This window comes from Oryctolagus cuniculus, chromosome 7 (assembly GCF_964237555.1).
Source record: "Oryctolagus cuniculus chromosome 7, mOryCun1.1, whole genome shotgun sequence".
Lineage (NCBI taxonomy): Eukaryota > Metazoa > Chordata > Mammalia > Lagomorpha > Leporidae > Oryctolagus > Oryctolagus cuniculus.
Window position 1 is genome coordinate 120892302 of NC_091438.1, and position 20033 is coordinate 120912334.

At 46.2% G+C, this 20033-nt stretch overlaps 2 protein-coding genes and 1 long non-coding RNA gene across 3 annotated transcripts in view; 2 read left to right on the forward strand and 1 right to left on the reverse strand.

Annotated features, from left to right (window-relative positions):
- Window positions 1–177: 177 nt before the first annotated feature.
- TXNDC12 (thioredoxin domain containing 12) overlaps window positions 178–20033 on the forward strand; it is a 30328-nt gene continuing 10472 nt past the window's right edge. The window contains exons 1-2 of the mRNA XM_008265256.4: window positions 178–422; window positions 13231–13291. Of these exons, the coding sequence (XP_008263478.3) occupies window positions 332–422; window positions 13231–13291 (152 nt within the window). The 5' untranslated portion in view covers window positions 178–331. The remainder of the gene's footprint in view (window positions 423–13230; window positions 13292–20033) is intronic.
- LOC138850651 (uncharacterized) overlaps window positions 6776–20033 on the reverse strand; it is a 111985-nt gene continuing 98727 nt past the window's right edge. Inside the window, exon 3 of the long non-coding RNA XR_011390707.1 lies at window positions 6776–6908. This is a non-coding gene — a long non-coding RNA (uncharacterized lncRNA). The remainder of the gene's footprint in view (window positions 6909–20033) is intronic.
- KTI12 (KTI12 chromatin associated homolog) lies at window positions 15647–18127 on the forward strand. The gene has a single exon (XM_051857798.2). The coding sequence runs from the start codon at window positions 16636–16638 to the stop codon at window positions 17698–17700; it is 1065 nt and encodes a 354-aa protein (XP_051713758.2). The 5' UTR covers window positions 15647–16635; the 3' UTR covers window positions 17701–18127.

Consider the following 20033-nt stretch of genomic DNA (forward strand, 5'->3'; position numbering starts at 1 on the left):
CCCCGCCCCCACTGTCTCGGTCCACCTTTTCCTTTTTCGGTCACCCGACAGGGACATCCAGAATCCAGAGAAAGCTACTCGAGATGGAGAGCTACTCGCGCACCCTATTACGTGACCTGTACCTTTAAACTCTTTCCATTTCCATCCGGACCCCGGAGGCACCACCCACATCCGTCTAACATCACTTCCTTCGGACTTTGGAAAAAAAAAAAAAGAGAGAGAGACACACACAGACAATCTGGGAACGCGAGGGGTTGAGCGGAGCCGTGCTTGGGGAGCGGTGTGAGCTGTCTGCTCGGCACCGTGGTCCCGCGCACCTACCACCGTGGAGATGCAGGCTCGTCTCGGGGCCACCTGTTTGCTGGGCTTCAGTTTCCTGCTCCTGGTCACCTCTTCTGATGGACACAGTGGGCTTGGAAAGGGTCAGACCGCGTTCTTTTTTTATCTTTGCTGATCCCGGGCCCCAGCCCGGTGTAACCCTTTTCTTGCCCTAACACCGCTACCCTCTCCTTCTGCCTCTTAGGGCACCCCAAATCTCTCTTTAGCTCCCCAACCGCTCCTGGAGTTTGAAGATAATTTGGAGGAGGGAGTAGCAGGTCTGAGACACACGGTGGGGAGTAGTGCTTGAGGCCTCTGACTTCGTGGATTGGAGGGAGGAAGAGCCTTTAAATTAGGAAAAGTAAAAGAACCAGGCCTGGTGCTTAGCACTTTTTAGGTCCTCAGGAATGGCCACCTTCCCTCTTTAGAGAAATGGAGCCATTTCGGACCTGTATATGCGGACTCCACTGCCTTGAATCTGGAGATTGGCTTCTTCTCTCCCCGGAAGAGCTGGGTTACCCCCTCCTGCTCACCCTGGAGAGACAGCACCTGCACCCCAGTGAGATGCGTCTGGTATATAAGAAAGGAACAGGTGAAGGGTGGAAGGTTTGTTGTTAGAGGGTTGACCACACTTTTCTTTCGCGTGATTCAGCCAGTGTGTCATAAGAAACTGAAAATTTGGGGGGGGGGGTGCGGAAGTGATGCATTAGTAGTTATGAATAGAAATTAGGAGGTGTGACCCTCCCTCCCTCCATGCCATGACCTTCATCATTCTAATCTTGAATGCTTTTCTCTTTAGCTCTTCCGTAGTTGAAAGTGGATTGACTGTGTAAGCGCAGGGTTTATGCTTTTCTAAATGGGTAGGCTGTGGCATAAATCCCAAACACCCTTCCATTTTTTTTTTTTTTGTACTGACCTTACTGTATTGAATGATTCTGCAGTTGTTTTTTTCTTCTGTTATCCTATGTATGCATTTATTGGTGGGTAATGAGATTGGGAGTTCAGTACACCTGAAAGCTGTCACTCTTTCATTCAGTAAATAGTGTTTGATCTCCTGCCATAGTTCAGAAACTGCCCTAGTGGCTGGAGATATAGCAGTGAACAGGACAGACAAGTTACTGCTCCTGAGGGCTCATACTCAAGCAAGACAGAATAAAGTGGGCTCATGAACAAAGTAATAGGCAAGACAGTTCTGAAGAAAATGAAACTGTTACAGAGTAGCAAGTGGAAAACCTGGGGAGGATGAGGGAACTGGCATTATCTGAGTTAGGAGGATCAGGGAAAACTTTGCTGAGTAGATAATGTGTGCATTTCAATCTCAGTGGTGAAACTACACCGAGTCCCACTAGGCCGGTGTCTGGTTTTGTCTTTTTTTTTTTTTTTTTTTTTTTTTTAAGATTTATGTATTTATTTGGGAGGCAGAGTTACAGAGAGAGAGAGGGAGGTAGAGATAGAAGTCTTCTGTCCACTGATTCACTTCCTAAATGGCTGCAACAGGCAGAACTGCGCCGATCCATAGGCAGGAGCCAGGAGCTTCTTCCAGGTCTCCCACGTGGGTGCAGGGGCCCAGACACTTGGGCCATCTTCCACTGCTTTCCCAGGCCATAAGCAGCAAGCTGGAAGAGGAGCAGCTGGGACTTGAACCAGAACCTTATGGGATGCCGATGTGGACGTTTAGTCCACTATGCCACAGCACTGGCCTCTGGGCCGGTGTTTTAAATACTGATGATCCCATTATAAAACTATTTTGAAAACAGTTGTAATATTGAGGAGATAGAAGAGTATAGTATTAAGAATGTGGGTTTAGATCTGAGTTTTAACTTGTTCTACCACTGCCCAGCTGAGTGGCCTTGGGCACATTGCTTAACCCCTCAAAGCTTCTGTGCCTCATCTGCAAAACGACGTAATAATAACTACCTCAGATCTTCAACAAATAATTTACTCAGTTACCGTGCTAGGTGTAGGCAGTATCTGAAGGCATGTGTGCTGTATCTATTCCAAGTTCTGTGTAATTATTCTAGTTACTATTGTTGCATAATAAATCACCTCAAAATTTAATGGCAAAAAGAAACGCGAGTGTCTTGTGAGCCTGTGAATAGGAATTTGAAGGAGGCACACTGGGGAAGGCTTATTGCTGTTGGGTGACATCTGTGATCCTAGCTCAGCTGGTTACCTCTTTGTGTGATCTTTCAGCACGGGCAAGTGTAGGCTTCCTCACAGGATGGCAGCTGCATTCCAGGAGTGAGTGCCACAAGAGAACAAGGCAGAAATGAATGCTGTTTTTATCATCTGGCCTGGCAAGTCCCAAAGCATCACTTTTACCATACTCTGTAGGGGCAGATTCAAGGAGGAGGGGTACTGACATCCCCACTTGCATCCTCATTGGGAGATATGTTGAGGTCTGGTTGTAAGAAGAGCTTGTGGGATGGGAGATACTGTTGCAACCAGCTTTGGAAGATGTGGTCTGCCAGAATGAGCCAGGGCCGTTTCTGTCATGTTCATGCTCAGGCATAATTGTTCGAAGGACAAATGAGTGGTAAACATTATCATTGTGGTCCCTGTCCTTTTTCAGCTTACAGGCAGGCAAGATACCAGGACAAGTAAGCAGACAATTGTGTGACTGCAGGATAGGTAATTTAAGCAGAGATATACAGGTAACTGCAGGAGCACTTAGAAGGGCAGCCTGGCTTAGGGAGTTACGAAGATTCAATGAAAAAACAAAAGGCACTTCATATTGTGCCACACACTTGAAAAGTGTTTAGTAAATGTTAACTGGTATTTCTTTTCCGTGGAAGAATAGTTATTACTAAAAGGAATTAATATTTCAACTTTTGTTTTATGTATCTCTTCAATATGGATTCTTAGGAAAATAGATTATACCCCACCCACCCCATTTCCCAAAAAAAAGTGCTGTCCAAAAATCTTGATGAATGGTACTTCTTCCCAGATGTTTAAGTAGCTCTGGCTCTTTGCAGAAGATAGCCTGGTGATTTGCCGAGAGACTGAATGACTTCCCCTACTCCATACACTTTTTTTTTTTTTTTTTTTTTGGTTAAGAAGGGAAAGCATGATGTAAAGCAGGAATGGGGGTAGGAAGTAAGAGATCCAGGTTTTACTCTTTTTTAAAAATATATTTATTTATTCGAAAGTCAAGAGTTACACATAGAGAGGAGAGGCAGAGAGAGAGGTCTTCCATCCACTGGTTCAGTCCCCAATTGGCTGCAACAGCCGGAGCTGCGCTGATCAGAAGCCAGGAGCCAGGAGCTTCTTCTGGGTCTCCCACACGGGTGCAGGGTCCCAAGGACTCGGGCCTTCTTGTACTGCTTTCCCAGGCCACAGCAGAGAGCTGGATCAGAAGTGGAGCAGCCAGGACTCGAACCAGTGTCCATATGGGATGCCGGCACTGCAGGCGGCAGCTTTACCGGCTACACCACAGTGCCAGTCCTCAGGTTTTACTCTTGTTTTGAAAGGCAAAGTAACACACATAGCGAGGGAGAGACAGAAATAGATTCCATCCACTGGTTCACTCCCCAGATGCCTACAACAGCTAGAGCTGGGTCAAGCTGAAGCCAGGAGTCAGGAACTATCTGTCTGGTTCTTCCACTCAGGTGGCGGGAACCCAAAAGCAGACTCTCATCCACTGCCTTCCCCAGGCATATCAGCAGGAAGCTGGACTGGAAGCAGAGGTGGGACTTGATCCTAAACACTCGGGACTGGGATGACAGTTTCCCAAGTAGGAGCTTTACCCACTGCGCCACAACACCTGCCTTGTAGCCTTTTGTTAAATGAGAGGGTTGGACTAGAAATATTTTCTAACAGTCCTGCAAGCTCTAACTTTGTACAGTTTATAAAATAATTTCATTGCTTTCAATAAGTCAAAAATACCACGTATGGGGACAAGTGTAATGACTAACATTTGCCATATATTTACTGTCTTCTGAGCACTGTTCTGTGCATTTTCCTTGTATCAACTGTTTTTGTTTTTTTTTTGTTTTTTTTTTTTTTTTTTAAGATTTATTTTATCTCTGAAAGGCAGAACAACCAAGAGCAAGTGAGACAGAAAGAGAGATCTTCCATCTGCTGGTTCACTCCCCAAATGGCTGCAGTGGCCGGGGCTGGGCCAGGCTAAAGCCAGGAATCAGTAATGCCATCTGGGTCTTCTGTGTGCATAGCAGGGGCCCAGGCACTTGGGCCCTCCGCTGCTGCTTTTCTACGTGCATTGGCAGGGAACTAGATGGGAAGTCGGGCAGCCAGGAATCAAACCGGCCCTCTGATATTGGGTGTAATGTTGCAAGCTGCAGCTTAACCTGCTGCCACACAATGCCAGTCCATCAGCTAGTTTAATCTTCATGATAACGTGGGATAGAGGATATGTTGATCATGATCCCCATTTCACAGATGAAGGACCTAAAACGAGGCACTGGAGTCACAGAGCTTGCACATGACTAGCCAGAGTACAAATCCCAGAGCCAATGGCCTTTACCAGTCCACCACTCCAGCTTCTCAGTGTAAAAACTTTTCTGAAGAGTTTAAAGGGGAAATTACAAAGTTGTCAGTGGCATGGTTCAGATGCTCTCTCTGCCTGAAACAGAATTGGCTGGTTTTGTGAAATCTCTGGAATGAAAATTTGGCACTAACATGTATGTGGCATCTACCGGCTGTGTGGTGTCCTAGTTACATTCACAACACCCCTATAGAATATTTCATTAGCAATATTTTACTTTTTTTTTTTTTTAATTTTTTGACAGGCAGAGTGGACAGTGAGAGAGAGACAGAGAGAAAGGTCTTCCTTTTTCTGTTGGTTCACCCCTCACTGGCCACCGTGGCCGGTGCGCTGCGGCTGGCGTACTGTGGCCGGCGCACTGTGCTGATCTGTAGCCAGGAGCCAGGTGCTTCTCCTGGTCTCCCATGTGGGTGCAGGGCCCAAGCACCTGGGCCATCCTCCACTGCACTCCCTGGCCACAGCAGAGAGCTGGCCTGGAAGAGGAGCAACCAGGACAGAATCCGGCGCCCCGACCAGGACTAGAACCCAGTGTGCTGGCGCCGCAGGCAGAGGATTAGCCTATTGAGTCGCAGCACTGGCCACATTTGTTTATTTTTTAAAGCATATTTATTTATCTATATGAAAGGCAGAATTACAGAGAGAAAGATGGGGAGAGAGAGAGAGAGCGATACCTTCAATCCACTGGTTCCCTCCCTAAATGGCTTCATCCTGGTGTCCCATGTGGGTGGCAGGAGCCCAGTGACTTGGGCCATCTTCTGCTGCTTTCTCAGGTGCATTAGCAGGGAGCTGGATGGGAAGTGGATCAGCTGGAACACAAACCTGTGCCCTTAGGGGATGCTGGTGCCCCAGGCAGTGGCTTAACCTGCTTCCCACAGTGCCAGTCCCAATATTTTGCATTTGTGAAAACTGTGAGTGGCTGAAGTAGGGCTCCAAAGCTGCTGTGTTTGCTGCAGGCAGACGTTATTTAGTCGTTGTTATTCTACCTCTTAGGTACGGTGTCCCCTGTTAGAGGCTTAGCTGCCAGCTCTGACACTGGACCTTTTGTTATTTTGGTTTCATTAGCTAGGAGGAGCTGAATAATACTTTTCTTAGTTTACATTGGTTAAAACAGTTGTAGGATGAAAGAATTGGAAATTCTGGTATAAATGCTGTATTTAGAAATTACTACTTTTCTTTAGTGTTTAAGGGGAAGAATTTCTGGTGTGGGAGACTTTAGCTTACTTTGCAGATAACTGGCATAAATTGGCTGTGCAGGTGACACTTCGGGAAACTGGACCGTCTTCAGATGTTCTGTCTTGGCATGGGTGTGAATGTGGTAGTTCCAGGAAGTGGGTGATTTTAGTAATCAGGTAAACACTGTACCCTTTTAGTTATTTTTGAAGAGAAAAACAAAAGAATTTTAATTTACTTTTAGCAGTCCTGTTTTAAGTGTGTTCTTATAAATATCACAGGGCTAGCCTTTCCATAAAATCTGACCATTTCAACTTTTAACTTTAATTGAAAAATTTAGTTCACTTATATTTGGTGTAATTATTCACAGAGCTGCTCTTTTCTTTTATCTAATTTCCATCTCTTTTACTGTTTTTTCTCTCCCCCCCCCTTTCTTTTAGGAGTTTATTATTTGCTTATTCCTATATCTCCTTAAGTGGTTTGGAAGTTGATACTCTAGTTCTTCTCTTTCAGTGCTTCCTGTTGATATTTTATGTGCACGCTTAACAAAAATCTAACATCTTAACCTCCCGACAATAAGAAGGCCCTAGAATATTTCACTTCAGTCACCCCCTCATTACTTTAAGCATTTTATGAAGTATTTTATTTGTTATATTTAAAAATTCTACGAATTGGGATTAACCCAATTTTCATGCACACAATATTTGGATTTAGGTATATGCTTCTTCGAGTATTTGCTCACGACTCCTTGTTTCTAGTCTTTTTTCTGGGACCATTTCCTACCTGGAATTTGCCCTTTAGCAATCCTTTTAGTTTTCTCTGGTTCTCCTGGGGGACTGTTTCATACATCCTCCCCTCTCTGCAGACTTCTAATATCTCTTCCACAATCCTTGCTCTCAGGTGGCGACCATAATTCCTGCTTAACACAAGACAGAAAGAATCAGAAGAGGCTTTTCAAAAACTCTTATCATTACATTTACCCACCAGCGTCCATATATGCTCCCTCCCCTGTTACTTGATACGCCAATCATAGTCCTGGTAAATCTTGATCCCTCTACTTGGGTACTAAATCCCATCTTATCTCCCTCCATTCAATGACATTTTACCAGCAACTCACCCTTCTTTCCTTTATAACATTCATTTTCTTATCTTTACTGTATCCTTTCCATCAGCTTTCAACATCATATGCTTCCCTCCAAACTGAATTCAAACTGTTAGCTGATTCACAGTTCTCTTTAGCTTCTGGTACAAGGCTTTGAAAAGTTGTATGTACTCGGTTTGTCTTCTTGGACTGTCTTGATCTTGCTGTAATTGTGCCCAGGCCAGACACCTTGGAGTTAAACCTTGACTTTTCTCTGCTTTCACACCCTAGTTCACAGCAAAATCTCATTAACTTTGCTTTCCAACTATATCCAGAAGCCAGTTGGATCTGACTCCCTCTACCACCTTAGCTCATCCAGTCACCATCCTCGCTTGCCTAGACCATTGAAGTGGCCTCTCTACCAGTCTCTTTGCTCCTGCCTTATTCCTCTATATCAGCTCCTAAGGCTGCACTAACAAAGTGGCAAAAAAATGAGTGGCTCAGGCAACAGAAATGTATCGTATCACAGTCCTGGAGGTTGAAGAGATTGTGGAAGAGATACTAGAGGTCTGAAGAGAGAAGCAGATGTATGAAATAGTCCCCCAGTAGAACCAGAGACGAAAGTCCAAAAGGTGCCGAAGAGACTATTCCCTCTGAGGGTTGTGAGGGCAGGGTCTATTCCAGGCCTCTCTTCTTAGCCTGTAGGTGTGTGTCCACATGTCACCTCTTTATAAGGACAGCAGTCATGGTGGGTTCAGACCCCCTCTGAAAACCTCAGACTAATTTGACTACCTCTGTAAAGACCTTGTCTCCAAATAAGGTTACATTCTGAAGTGCTAAGTGTTGAGATGCCAACATATCTTTTTTTTTTTTTTTAGATTTATTTATTTATTTGAAAGAGTTACACAGAGAAGGAGAGGGTTACACAGAGAGAGAGAGAGAGAGAGAGAGAGAGGTCTTCCATTCGATGGTTCGTTCCCCAGTTGATGGTTCACTCTCCAACAGGCCGCAACAGCCGGAGCTGTGCCGATCAGGAGCCAGGAGCTTCTTTTGGGTCTCCCACACGGGTGCAGGGGCCCAAGGACTTGGGCTATCTTCCACTGCTCTTTCAGACCATAGCAGAGAGCTGGATGGGAAGTGGAGCAGCCGGGACTCAAACCGGCGCCCACATGGGATACCGGCACTCTAGACAGCGGCTTTACCCACTACTCCACAGTGTCAGCCCTGTCAATGTATCTTTTTTAAGGGGACATAGGTCAGCCCCTGACACCTCCTACATTCTGTTTCCAGCACAGAACAATCCTGTTGAAATGCAAATCACATCATGTTACAACTACTCAAAACCCCCAATAGCTCAGGGAGAGCCGGTAATCTTTGTAGTGACCACAAGGCTGTGCACTGTCCACTCCCTCTTTTCACTGTAGCCTGGTCTCCTTCTGCTCAGAAACATAGACGGCATTCTGCAGGGCTTAAAATCTAGGAGTCTGGACTCTGATTGCTAGGGTTGGATTTCAGCTCTGACAGTAACCATCTGGGTGACCTTGGGACAGTCACTTAGACTTTGTGCTAATCTCACATTAATGTGGTCCATGTGTTGAAAATGATGAGCCAGTGTTGATACATTATTACTAACTAAAGCCCCAGCTTACATTAGGGTTCACTCTCAGTGTCCTACATTGTAGTTTTTGACAAATGTGTAATTACAAATGTATTTGTTTGCTGAGGCCACCATAACAAAGAGCACAGACTGAGTACCTTAAGGAATGGAAATTTGTTTTCTCACAGTTCTGGAGGCCAGAAGTCCAAGATCAAGATGTCAGCAAGTGTTGCTTTCTTTTTTAAATAGCCAGCTTTTCTCTGTGTCTTCCTGAGGTCTTCCCTCTTTGAACAGCTGTGACCTAATCTTTTAGGGTCTAGGACACCTGCGGTATGAATTTTAGCTTATTTGCCTCTTTTTTTTTTTCTTTTAAGACATTTATTTATTTGAAAGGCAAAGTTACAGAGAGGCAGAGAGAGAGAGAGAGAGAGAGAGAGAGAGAGAGAGGTATCTTCCACCTGCTGGTTCACTCTCAAGTAGCCTCAAAGGCAGGAGCCGAGCCAGGAACCTGGAACTTCTTCTGGGTCTCCCATGTGGGTGCAGGGACCCAAGGACTTGGGTCATCTTCCACTGCTTATCCAGGCCATGGCAGAGAGCTGGATCAGAAGTGGGAGCAGCCGGGACATGAACCAGTGCCCATATGGGATGCTGGCACTGCAGCCGGTGGCTTTACCCACTATGCCACAGTACCAGGCCCTTATTTACTTCTTTAAAGACCCCTATCTTTAGTCCAGTGTTGTAGTGTAGTAGGTTAATCCTCCACCTGCAATGCCATGTGGGCTGCTTCTCTTCCAATCCAGCTCTCTGCTGTGGCCTGGGAAAACAGTAGAAGATGGCCCAAGTGCCTGGGCCCCTACACCCACATGGGAGATCTGGAAGAAGCTCCTGGCTCCTGGCTTTGGATCGGCCTATTTCTGGCCGTTGTGGCCATTTGGGGAGTGAACCAAATACAGTCACCTTCTGACATACAGAGTGTTAAGACTTCAGCGTACAAATGTGAGGGAATCAGCAGGCGCTGTGGCTCACTAGGCTAATCCTCCACCTGTGGCGCCGGCACCCTGGGTTCTAGTCCCAGTTGGGGCACTGGTTCTGTCGCAATTGCTTCTCTTCCAGTCCAGCTCTCTGCTGTGGCCCGGGAGGGCAGTGGGGGATGGCCCAAGTGCTCAGGCCCTACACCCGCATGGGAGACCAGAAGGAAGCACCTGGCTCCCGGCTTCGGATGGGTGCAGTATGCCGGCAGTAGCAGCCATCTGGGGGGTGAACCAACAGAAGGAAGAGCTTTCTCTCTGTTTCTCTCTCTCTCACTGTCTAACTCTGCCTGTCTAAATAAATAAATAAATAATGTGAGGGAATGAGGGGCACAGTTCAGGCTATAACATGAGCCTACCTTTTTTTTTTTTTTTTTTTTTTTACACAGGCAGAGTGGATAGTGAGAGAGAGAGACAAGACAAAGAGAAAGGTCTTCCTTTTGCCGTTGGTTTACCCTCCAATGGCCGCGGCTGGCATTCTGCGGCCGGTGCACCGGGCTGATCCTAAGGCAGGAGCCAGGTGCTTCTTGGTCTCCCATGGGGTGCAGGACCCAAGCACTTGGGCCATCCTCCACTGCCTTCCCTGGCCACAGCAGAGAGCTGACCTGGAAGAGGGGCAACCGGGACAGAATCCGGCGCCCCGACCAGGACTAGAACTGTGTGCTGGCGCCGCTAGGTGGAGGATTAGCCTATTGAGCCGCAGCGCCGGCCTACATTTTTAATTTTTAGAAGTTCTACTTGGTGCCTTCCCAGATTTGTCTGTCTGTTTTGTGGGTCACATGCCTATTTTTGTGATATTCCATCATTTTTTTTATCCTGTGGCGAATAATTTGAATAGCTGATGTTCTCAGCAGGATCTAAATCTATTTGGTACTTCTGTTCTTATGTGGTGACTGGTTTTCTTGCATTTTTGGTGTTCTATGATTATGGATCTTCTGGCTCTCCTGGAGGCTGAAGTGCAGACCACTTTGCTCAGGAGAGGTTTGGCGTGTGCTTCAGTGGAGACTGAGGGCACTGCTGACCTGTAATCACTCCAGTCTCTTTTCAGGGTTAGGTGATCACGGGAGTTTCAGGTTCATGTGCATTTCCCCATGTTGTTCTGAACGTTTGCTTTCAGGGCCTCCTTACTTTTGCTTGTTGCTCATTTTTCCTCATCTGGTTTTAGCCTATTTTGTGTTTGTGGAAATATTTCTGTTATTACTGTGAGCCCAGTGAGTATGTTTCAAAAGTCCGTTTTATCTAGGATTTCATTATTTTGGTGGTGGATAGCCATTCAGACTGTTTAGTCAGGCTTCCCACCAAAGCAGGATTCAGTTGCCTGTTCAGGTATTAGTGAGTAGAGTGATGGCAGTCATGTTAGACACCTGTCAGTTCTCTTGGGCATCCTCCTGAGTTCACTCTCAGTCATTCACTGCATGAGTGACACATTCTGTTTGCCAGCAGTCCATGTTGTTGGGAATAAGTAATGATGGTTTTTTGAATCCTGCCTCAGTATGCCAATGTGGGTGAGCTTTCATTCCCCTGTGAGGGCACTAATGAAACTGGATTTGAATGTATGTCTGGGAAGGAAAGTTTTAGAAGCAGAATAGCACAAGATCAGAGCTTCAGTCTCAGTGTGCCATTGAGCAGCTCTATTACCTGGTACCGGTTATGTAACTTCTCTGAGCCTCAGAAGTCTCAACTGTAAAGAATAAATTACTACTAATGATTTGTTATGATTGAAGAATAAAAATTACCACTTATCCTTTACAATGTGCTAAGCACTGTGCTTAGTTTTTTCACATATATTTATTATTTAATATTCAGTAATAGTTTTATGAGATAGTTATTACTATGGCCATTTTAATGACGAGAAAACTAAAGCATTGGGAGGTTAAATAAAAGTTTTTTTTTTTTTTTAAATACTTTTGGGGCTAATGCTGTGGCATAGCAGGTAAAGCCGCCGCCTGCAGTGCAGGCATCCCATATGGGCGCCGGTTCGAGACCTGGCTGCTCTACTTCCGACCCAGCTCTCTGCGGAAAGCAGTAGAAGATAGCTCAAGTCCTTGGGCCCCTGAACCCACATGGGAAACCCGAAAGAAGCTCCTGGCTTCAGGTTGGCACAGCTCCAGCTGTTGTGGCCAATTGGGGAGTAAACCATCAGATGGAAGACCTCTCTCTCTGCCTCTCCTCCTTTCTCTATGTAACTCCGACTTTCAAATAAAATTAAAAAATCTTAAAAAAAAAAAAAAAGCCGGCTAATCCTCCACCTTGCGGCGCCGGCACACCGGGTTCTAGTCCCGGTTGGGGCGCCGGATTCTGTCCCGGTTGCCCCTCTTCCAGGCCAGCTCTCTGCTGTGGCCAGGGAGTGCAGTGGAGGATGGCCCAAGTGCTTGGGCCCTGCACCCCATGGGAGACCAGGAAAAGCACCTGGCTCCTGGCTCCTGCCATCGGATCAGCGCGGTGCGCCGGCTGCAGTGGCGGCCATTGGAGGGTGAACCAACGGCAAAGGAAGACCTTTCTCTCTCTGTCTCTCTCTCTCACTGTCCACTCTGCCTGTCAAAAAAAAAAAATTAAAAAAAAAAAAAAAAAGATTTACTTTGGGGCCAGCGCTGTGGCGTAGCGGGTAAAGCCACCGCCTGCAGTGCCGGCATCCCATATGAACACCGATTCGAGTCCCGGCAGCTGCATTTCCAATCCAGCTCTTTGCTATGGCGTGGGAAAGCAGTGGAGGATGGCCCAAGCCCTTGGACCCCTGCACCTGTGTGGGAGACCCAGAGGAAGCTCCTGGCTGCTGGCTTTGGATTGGCCCAGCCCCAGCCATTGCGGCCATTTGGGGAGTAAACCAGCGGATGGAAGACATCTCTCTCTCTCTGCTTCTGCTTCTGCCTCTGCCTCTGCCTTTACCTCTCTATAACTCCGACTTTCAAGTAAAATAAGTCTTAAAAAATAACAATAATATCACTCTGGCTGAACTCTGGGAATAATAGCAATTGCTTAAAATGCATTACGTCATTTAATCTTTACACTGAGACTCAGAGGCCGGTTTTATTGTCTTGATTTTACAGATGAAGAATTGGAGACTTGGAGAGCTTAGTTTGCTCACAAAGCTTCATGCTCTATAGAAAGTGGAGTCGTGGACCCGTGTCTTTCTGTATTGCATCACCTTCTGTATTGCATCTGTATCACCTTCAACTACTTTTGATATGCTACAGTCTAATTTATGTTTACTCTTTGGAAAATTCTTTTTCGTTCTTTTAGTATTATTGGCGTACTCTGTGATAGTTTACAAAGCATTTCATGTCATTGTTTAATATCCTTACAAATTGTAAATTAGATGGCGTCATCTCACTTTTTAGGTGTGAGGCTTGACGTATGGGACTCTCCATAGTCCCATGCACCCAGCAAGTACTGGAGCTGGGGATTGAACACCAGACTCTAAACAGAGAATGACCCCTTCTGTGGGTATCTGTGAACATGCCACACTCACTTCTTCCTTGGGTCTGTGTTGTTTGTTCATTCTGTGGGTGTTTATTAGACTCTTTCCTTCCAGGTTTTGGAGATCATATTCACTGGAGGACACTAGAAGACGGGAAGAGAGAAGCAGCTGCCAGGTACTAAACATGGCTTTAAGTCACTTATGGTGATAAAAGCATGTTCTAGCTGTCCACTTAGCATTAATTTCAGGTAAAAGGGCTACACCCAGGCAGAGCAAGAACTGAATAGTTGCCTAATTACAACAAAGTGCTAGCTAACATTTACCAAGTGCTTACTTATTCTTTATGTGAATTAAGTCATTTAATTCTCACAACAACTCTTTGAGGTGAGTACTGTTGTTACCTTCACTTTAGAGATGAGAAAACTAAGTCACAGAGCAGTTAAGTGACTTGCCCAAGATCATACACCTTGGTAGGGCTAAGATTCCGTCACAGGCACTCAGGCTTCAGAACATGCATTGTGAACCATTTTACTGCTTTATTGACTCAAGCCGAATAGTCTCAAATCCTGAGGACGTTTGGTTTATGTACAAATATCTTTGTACATAAGGGGGAGGAAAACAGAGTAGGGGAGGGAAGGCTAGGTGCTGGTCTAAATATTTTGCATGCATTGATTTGTTTAATCCTCCCAAGAACCTATGATGGTATTACACCTATGAAATAACTGTTTTTCAAAGAAGACATTTTTGGGGGCCAGCATTGTAACAAAGCAGATTAGGCTGCTGCCTGCAACTCCAGCCTCCCATATGGGCACCGGCTGAGGACCAGCTGCTCCACTTCCAAACTAGCTCCCTACTGTTGCACCTGGGAAAGCAGCAGAAGATGGCCTAAGGACTTGGGTGTTTGCCACCCACATGGGAGACCCGGGTGAAGCCCCTGGCTTCAGCCTGGGGACCCAGCCCTGGCCATTGCACCCATTTGGGAAGTGAACCAGGGTGATGGAAGGTACCTCATTTTCTCTTTCTCTCTCTCCCTCCCCCTCTCTGTCATACAGCCTTTCAAATAAATACATGTTTTTATATTTAAAAAAGATGTAGTATTTATTTATTTATTTGAAAGGAAGAGTGACAGGGATAGAGACAGAGAAGAGAGAGAAACCTCCCATCTGCTGGTTCACTCCCCAAAATGGTCATAACATCTGGTCTGAGCCAGACTGAAGCCAGGAGCCAGAAACTCCATCCTGGTCTCCCATGTGGGTAGCAAGGTTCCAAGTACTTGGGCCATCTTCTACTGCCTTCCTAGGCACATTAGCAGGGAGCTGGATCAGAAGCAGAGCAGCTAAAACTTGAACCAACCCTCCAATATGGTTGGCGTTGCAAGCAGCAGCAGCTTAACCTGCTGCAATACAACACCAGCCCCTTTGTTTATGATTCTGTGGAAGAGGAAGTTGAAGTACAGAAAAACTAAATAACTTGCCAGTAGTTAAACTGCTAGTAAGTGGCACAGCCAATTCAATGTTCTCTGTTACACTGTATGGGAGAGAAAAAAAAAATCTACTCCACTCCAGTACTAGTGTATGTGCACCTACATGATACACATACATACTGCACACATACATTCACACTTCTGCCTCTGTCAAACTACAGTACTTGTTGTTCCTAGAGCAGATCCTGTAGTTTTGTAACTCTAGGCCTCTATGTTTCTGCAGGAGTAGAGTTCCTAAATTTAGCAAATAAGAATAAAGGATGCCTCGTTCAATTTCTTTTTTCATCTGAGATAGACAGAAAGAGACAGAGAGAGCTCCTATCCATGTCACTCCTCAGATGCCTGCAATGCTAGGACTGGGCCAGGGTGAGGCCAGAAGGCAGGAACTTGACTCAGTTCTCCCATGTGGGTGGCAGGGAGCCAACTACTTGAGCCATCACCTGCTGCCTCCCAGGTTGTGCTTCAGCCAGATGCTGGAATCAAGGACAGAGTTGGAACTCCACCCCAGGCACTTCAGTATGGGATGTGGTGTTCCAACCAGCAAGCTAATGACTAGATCAAACACCCACTTTTTAAATTTGAATTTTAGATAAACAACAAATACTCTAAAATATGTCCATGCAATATTTGGGAAATACTGATAGTAAAAAAGAAACAAACAAAAAATCTTTTTTTGTTGTTTATCTGAAATACACTTTATGTTGTCTAGGAGAAATATTCCTTTTAGTCTCAAGCGCTGAATCAAATGACTATTTCTAGATAAGTCTTTTTTTAAAAAATTTATTTATTTATCTGAAAGGCAGAGCTACAGAGAGGCAGAGGCAAAGAGAGAGAGAGAGAGAGAGAGAGGGAGAGAGGTCTTCCATCGGCTGGCTCACTCCCCAGTTGATCTCAATGGCTTGAGCTGCGTTGATCTAAAGCCAAGAGCCAGGAGCTTCTTCCAGGTCTCCCACACGGGTGCAGGGGCCCCAGGACTTCGGCCATCCTCCACCGCTTTCCCAGGCCACAGCAGAGAGCTGGATGGGAAGTGGAGCAGCCCATTCTTTTTTTTTTTTTTTTTTTTTTTTTTTGACAGGCAGAGTGGACAGTGAGAGAGAGACAGAGAGAAAGGTCTTCCTTTGCCGTTGGTTCACCCTCCAATGGCTGCCGCGGACAGCGCGCTACGGCCGGCGCACCGCGCTGATGGGAAGGCAGGAGCCAGGTGCTTCTCCTGGTCTCCCATGGGGTGCAGGGCCCAGGCACTTGGGCCATCCTCCACTGTACTCCCTGGCCACAGCAGAGAGCTGGCCTGGAAGTGGGGCAACTAGGACAGAATCCGGCGCCCCCGGTCGGTGTGCCGGCGTCGCAGCCCATTCTTGAATAGGCCCCTATATGGGATGCGGCACTGCCGGCAGTGGCCTTACCTGCTGCAGCACAGCGCTGGCCCCCCTAGGTAAGTCTTAAGTGATATCTCTGGATAGTTGGTTTTTCTCTTATAATTTCATAACGTAATTTACATATTTCCATTGTAGCATTTATTACCGACTGTCTGTGTCTGATGGTTCCCACAGAACCCTTGATCTGTTGGGAAACTGTTTTATGTTCATCTCTGATGAATCTCCAACTGTGGAGATACTGAATGATTGAGATGGCTATTGAATAAACATCTACTGAGATCACCAGGTGTAAGAGTAGGAGTAAAAGAGAACGAGCATTTACGAGTTCCCTCCTGTATGCTAAATATAGTGCTAAATGTTCTGCAATATTTAATGCTCATTAAGGCCTTATTAAATACATAGATGGGCGTACTGTTGGGCTGCAGAGAGATCACATCCTCCTGAGACCGCTAACTTTTGGCATAAATAACTGATGCCATTCCTTTCTGAGACATCTGGACCAGGGCTTTGTTGGCATAGCGCTCCCGTTTCCGTGGAAACAGAGGTCTCGCAGGGGTCAAGGAAGGCAGGAAGTGAGATCTGCACTTCCGGTTTACGTCGGAGACGCCGGCAACCCGGAAGTTGTCGCCGGGGAGTTGCACATGGCCGCTGGTCCAGAGAATGCCGCTTGTAGTTTTTTGCGGGTTACCTTGCAGCGGCAAGAGCCGGCGTGCTGAACAACTGCGCGCGGCGCTGACGGCCGAGGGCCGCGCGGTGTACGTGGTGGATGACGCATCGGTGCTGGGTGCGGAGGACGCGACAGTGTACGGCGACTCTGCCCGTGAGAAAGCGTTGCGCGGGGCCCTGCGGGCCTCGGTGGAGCGGCGCCTGAATCGCCATGACGTAGTTATCCTGGACTCGCTGAACTACGTCAAGGGCTTCCGCTACGAGCTCTACTGCCTGGCTCGGGCGGCGCGCACCCCTCTCTGCCTCGTCTACTGCGTACAGCCCGGGCGTTCCAGCGGGGGACCTCAGGTGGCGGGTGCAGAGGAGAGCCGGAGCCCGAACGTCAGTGTGAGTTGGAGGCCGCGCGCTGAGGAGGGCGGGAGACCTCAGGCGCCGGGAACCAATGTCTTCGGGGAACCGACTGCGGCGAGCTCCGCAGTAAATGGGAAAGCCCAGGCGGACGTGGCGACGGAACTGGAGCCCGAGGAAACCGGGACACCAGATAGTCCAGCCCTCGTGAGTCCGGAACCCGAGAAATCTGCCAAGCATACGCCCAGTGCCTTTTACCCCCCTGAACTTCTGGAGGCCCTAACGCTGCGGTTTGAAGCTCCCGATTCTCGGAACCGCTGGGACCGGCCCTTGTTCACCTTGGTGGGCTTGGAGGAGCCGTTGCCCTTGGCGGAGATTCAAGCTGCCCTGTTTGAAAACCGAGCCCCTCCACCCCATCAATCCACGCAGTCCCAGCCACTCGCCTCCGGCAGCTTTCTGCACCAGTTAGACCAGGTCACCAGCCAGGTGTTGGCCGGACTGATGGAAGCGCAGAAGGGCGCCGTTCCCGGGGACTTGCTCACGCTTCCTGGCACCACGGAGCATCTGCGGTTTACTCGGCCCCTGACCATGGCAGAATTGAGTCGCCTCCGTCGCCAGTTTATTTCCTACACTAAAATGCATCCAAACAATGAGAACCTGCCTCAGCTGGCCAACATGTTTCTTCAGTATCTGAGCCAGAGCCTGCTCTGAGCAGAGGGGAAAGTCGTGACTTCATCTCAACTTTACTTGTATTGTCCCTGATTCTGTGCCAGCCCTTGAGTTTACAGGCAGGTTGAACCTGGAGAGACGCGAGAACGAGCTCAGGTGGACAGTGTCCGCTTAGACTGGATTGTGCTTGGGATAGCGCAACACCACTGATTTCCTGCACCTGAGCTGTGGAGGGCAGCCTGGAGCAGAAGTGTTTCCAAAGTATTGTGCACAGAAACCGAAGATGGCACAGTTCTGCCTCAGCACTGTTGCTTCCTTCATATGACAGTTTTTAAGTCCTGTGCTTACTTTTTGCTAGTTTCTATCCTTGCAGTGGGTTCACAGTTAAATCCACTTGGTTTCTGTTTTTAGGAAACATTGATTTTGTGAAAGTGAAACTAAATTATTCTAATAAAATCTTTTGAAAGTAGAGTTTGCCTGAATCTCTTTCACTACATGCAACAGTGTTCTCCATGTAACTTACCCAATGTGAGATTTAGATACATTGTAGCCTTATTTGCCTTTGACTGAAATCTTATTTTGGTAGTGCTCATTGGGTGGCTTGCTCTAACATATTTTGAAAACTTCTACAACTGTTGTGCTGCATTCTGTATTTCAAGGCAAGTATTGTAAGCTTGTCCTTCATTCATTTAACTTAATTGAATAAATGGTAGGTACCTAGTTTACCAGTGTTTGTGATTTTCAGACAGATACTGTGTTTGTCCTTGAGAAATCGGTGAGAAGGACTGACCAATAGATGATCATAAAGTGAAAGGGACTGGAGTTCAAAGGTCTGACAATGTTTTGGGAACCCCAGAATGGGGAATGATTACTTAACTGCCTAGAAAATGTTTTGGGAAGACTTGACAAAGTAATTAACATGTGAACCATTACTTTTTATGACAATGATCAGCAGAGTCAAATAGTAAATATTTAAAACAGTAAACAGTTTGGGCCATAGGGTCTTTGCTGCTAGTTTATAAACAACAAATAAGTGAACAGGAATCTGTGTTAATAGAACTATGGACACTGAAAGGGGAATAATTCATTTAGAGATTTACTTTTCAACCATTGAAAAATGTCAAAAAAAAAAAAAAAAAAACTGCACATGGGCCCTACAAGAGGCACTGGGCTGGATTTGGCTTGAAAATCTGACCCCTGTTCTAGAAGGCTGAATATGAGTTTGTCAAGCGAGAAAGAAGGAGTAAAACATTCTAAAATGTGCATGCTTTGCAAGGGCATGTTGCTGTTAAAAAGTGGGGTAGGTAGGCTGCCTTGATGATCTGGACCACCTTTTGTTTCTGATAGGCAAGTGAAGTAGAGATTTGGGCTAGGACACCTCAAAACATTTTCCAGTCTTTAAAAATTTCTATTCTAAGTTGATGATTGGTTGAGTTGTGTCTAATCCTCTGGATTCTGGATTGCTGTTCTAAATTAAACTAATGATCAGAAAGGACATTGGTTTTGGAATTAGACTTCTGAGTTAGCCAGTAAGTGGCAGAGACTAGGTGTTATGTAGCCAAATATATATTTTCTAAAATAGAAATCACTTTATTGATAAATATTGTGCCCAGGATATTATTATTTATTAGAGAACCAGAGAGAGTTCTTCCACCCTCCGGTTCACTCCCCAAGTGGCCACAACGACCAGAGCTGGGTCGATCAGGAGCTTCTTCCTGGTCTCCCATACCATTGTTGGGGCCCAAGGATATCTACTGATTTCCCAAGCTATAGCAGCAAGCTGGATGGGAAGTGGAGTAGCCGGGACTCAAACCAGCGCCCAAATGGGATGCCAACACTACAGACGGCAGCTTTACCCACTGTGCTATAGCGCTGGTCCCTGTAGTCAAATATTTATTCTCTTATGAGTCTCACTTTCCTCATTTGTATTATGAGACCATTAAACATATATACTATAGGACTCAGAGTTTAAATGAGATAATCTGTAAAACATATAGACAGTATCACATAAATGTTTACATTCTATTATGGTTAGCTAAATTCCACTACCTACCTAACTTTCCCATATTGTAACTTATTTCAGTTACAAGCTGCTTACAGTGTAGATGCACCAATCTGCCCCATATCTGTAGTAGGCCTAAGATGCAGTAGCCAAATAATTCATTTGATACTTATAAAATGAGTCATGTGTGTTTAGAAAAGTGCCAGCCTGTAGTAAATGCTGTATAAGTGTTTGCTATCAATAATATTTTACATGGCAGACAGTGGATAGCTATGAGCTCATTGTCTTAGGAAGCTCCAAAGTCCAGTGAAAGAAGATGGTTGAACTATGAGTTCAGTAAGGTCAATGCAGTAGGAGCTATTGTATAGTGTAT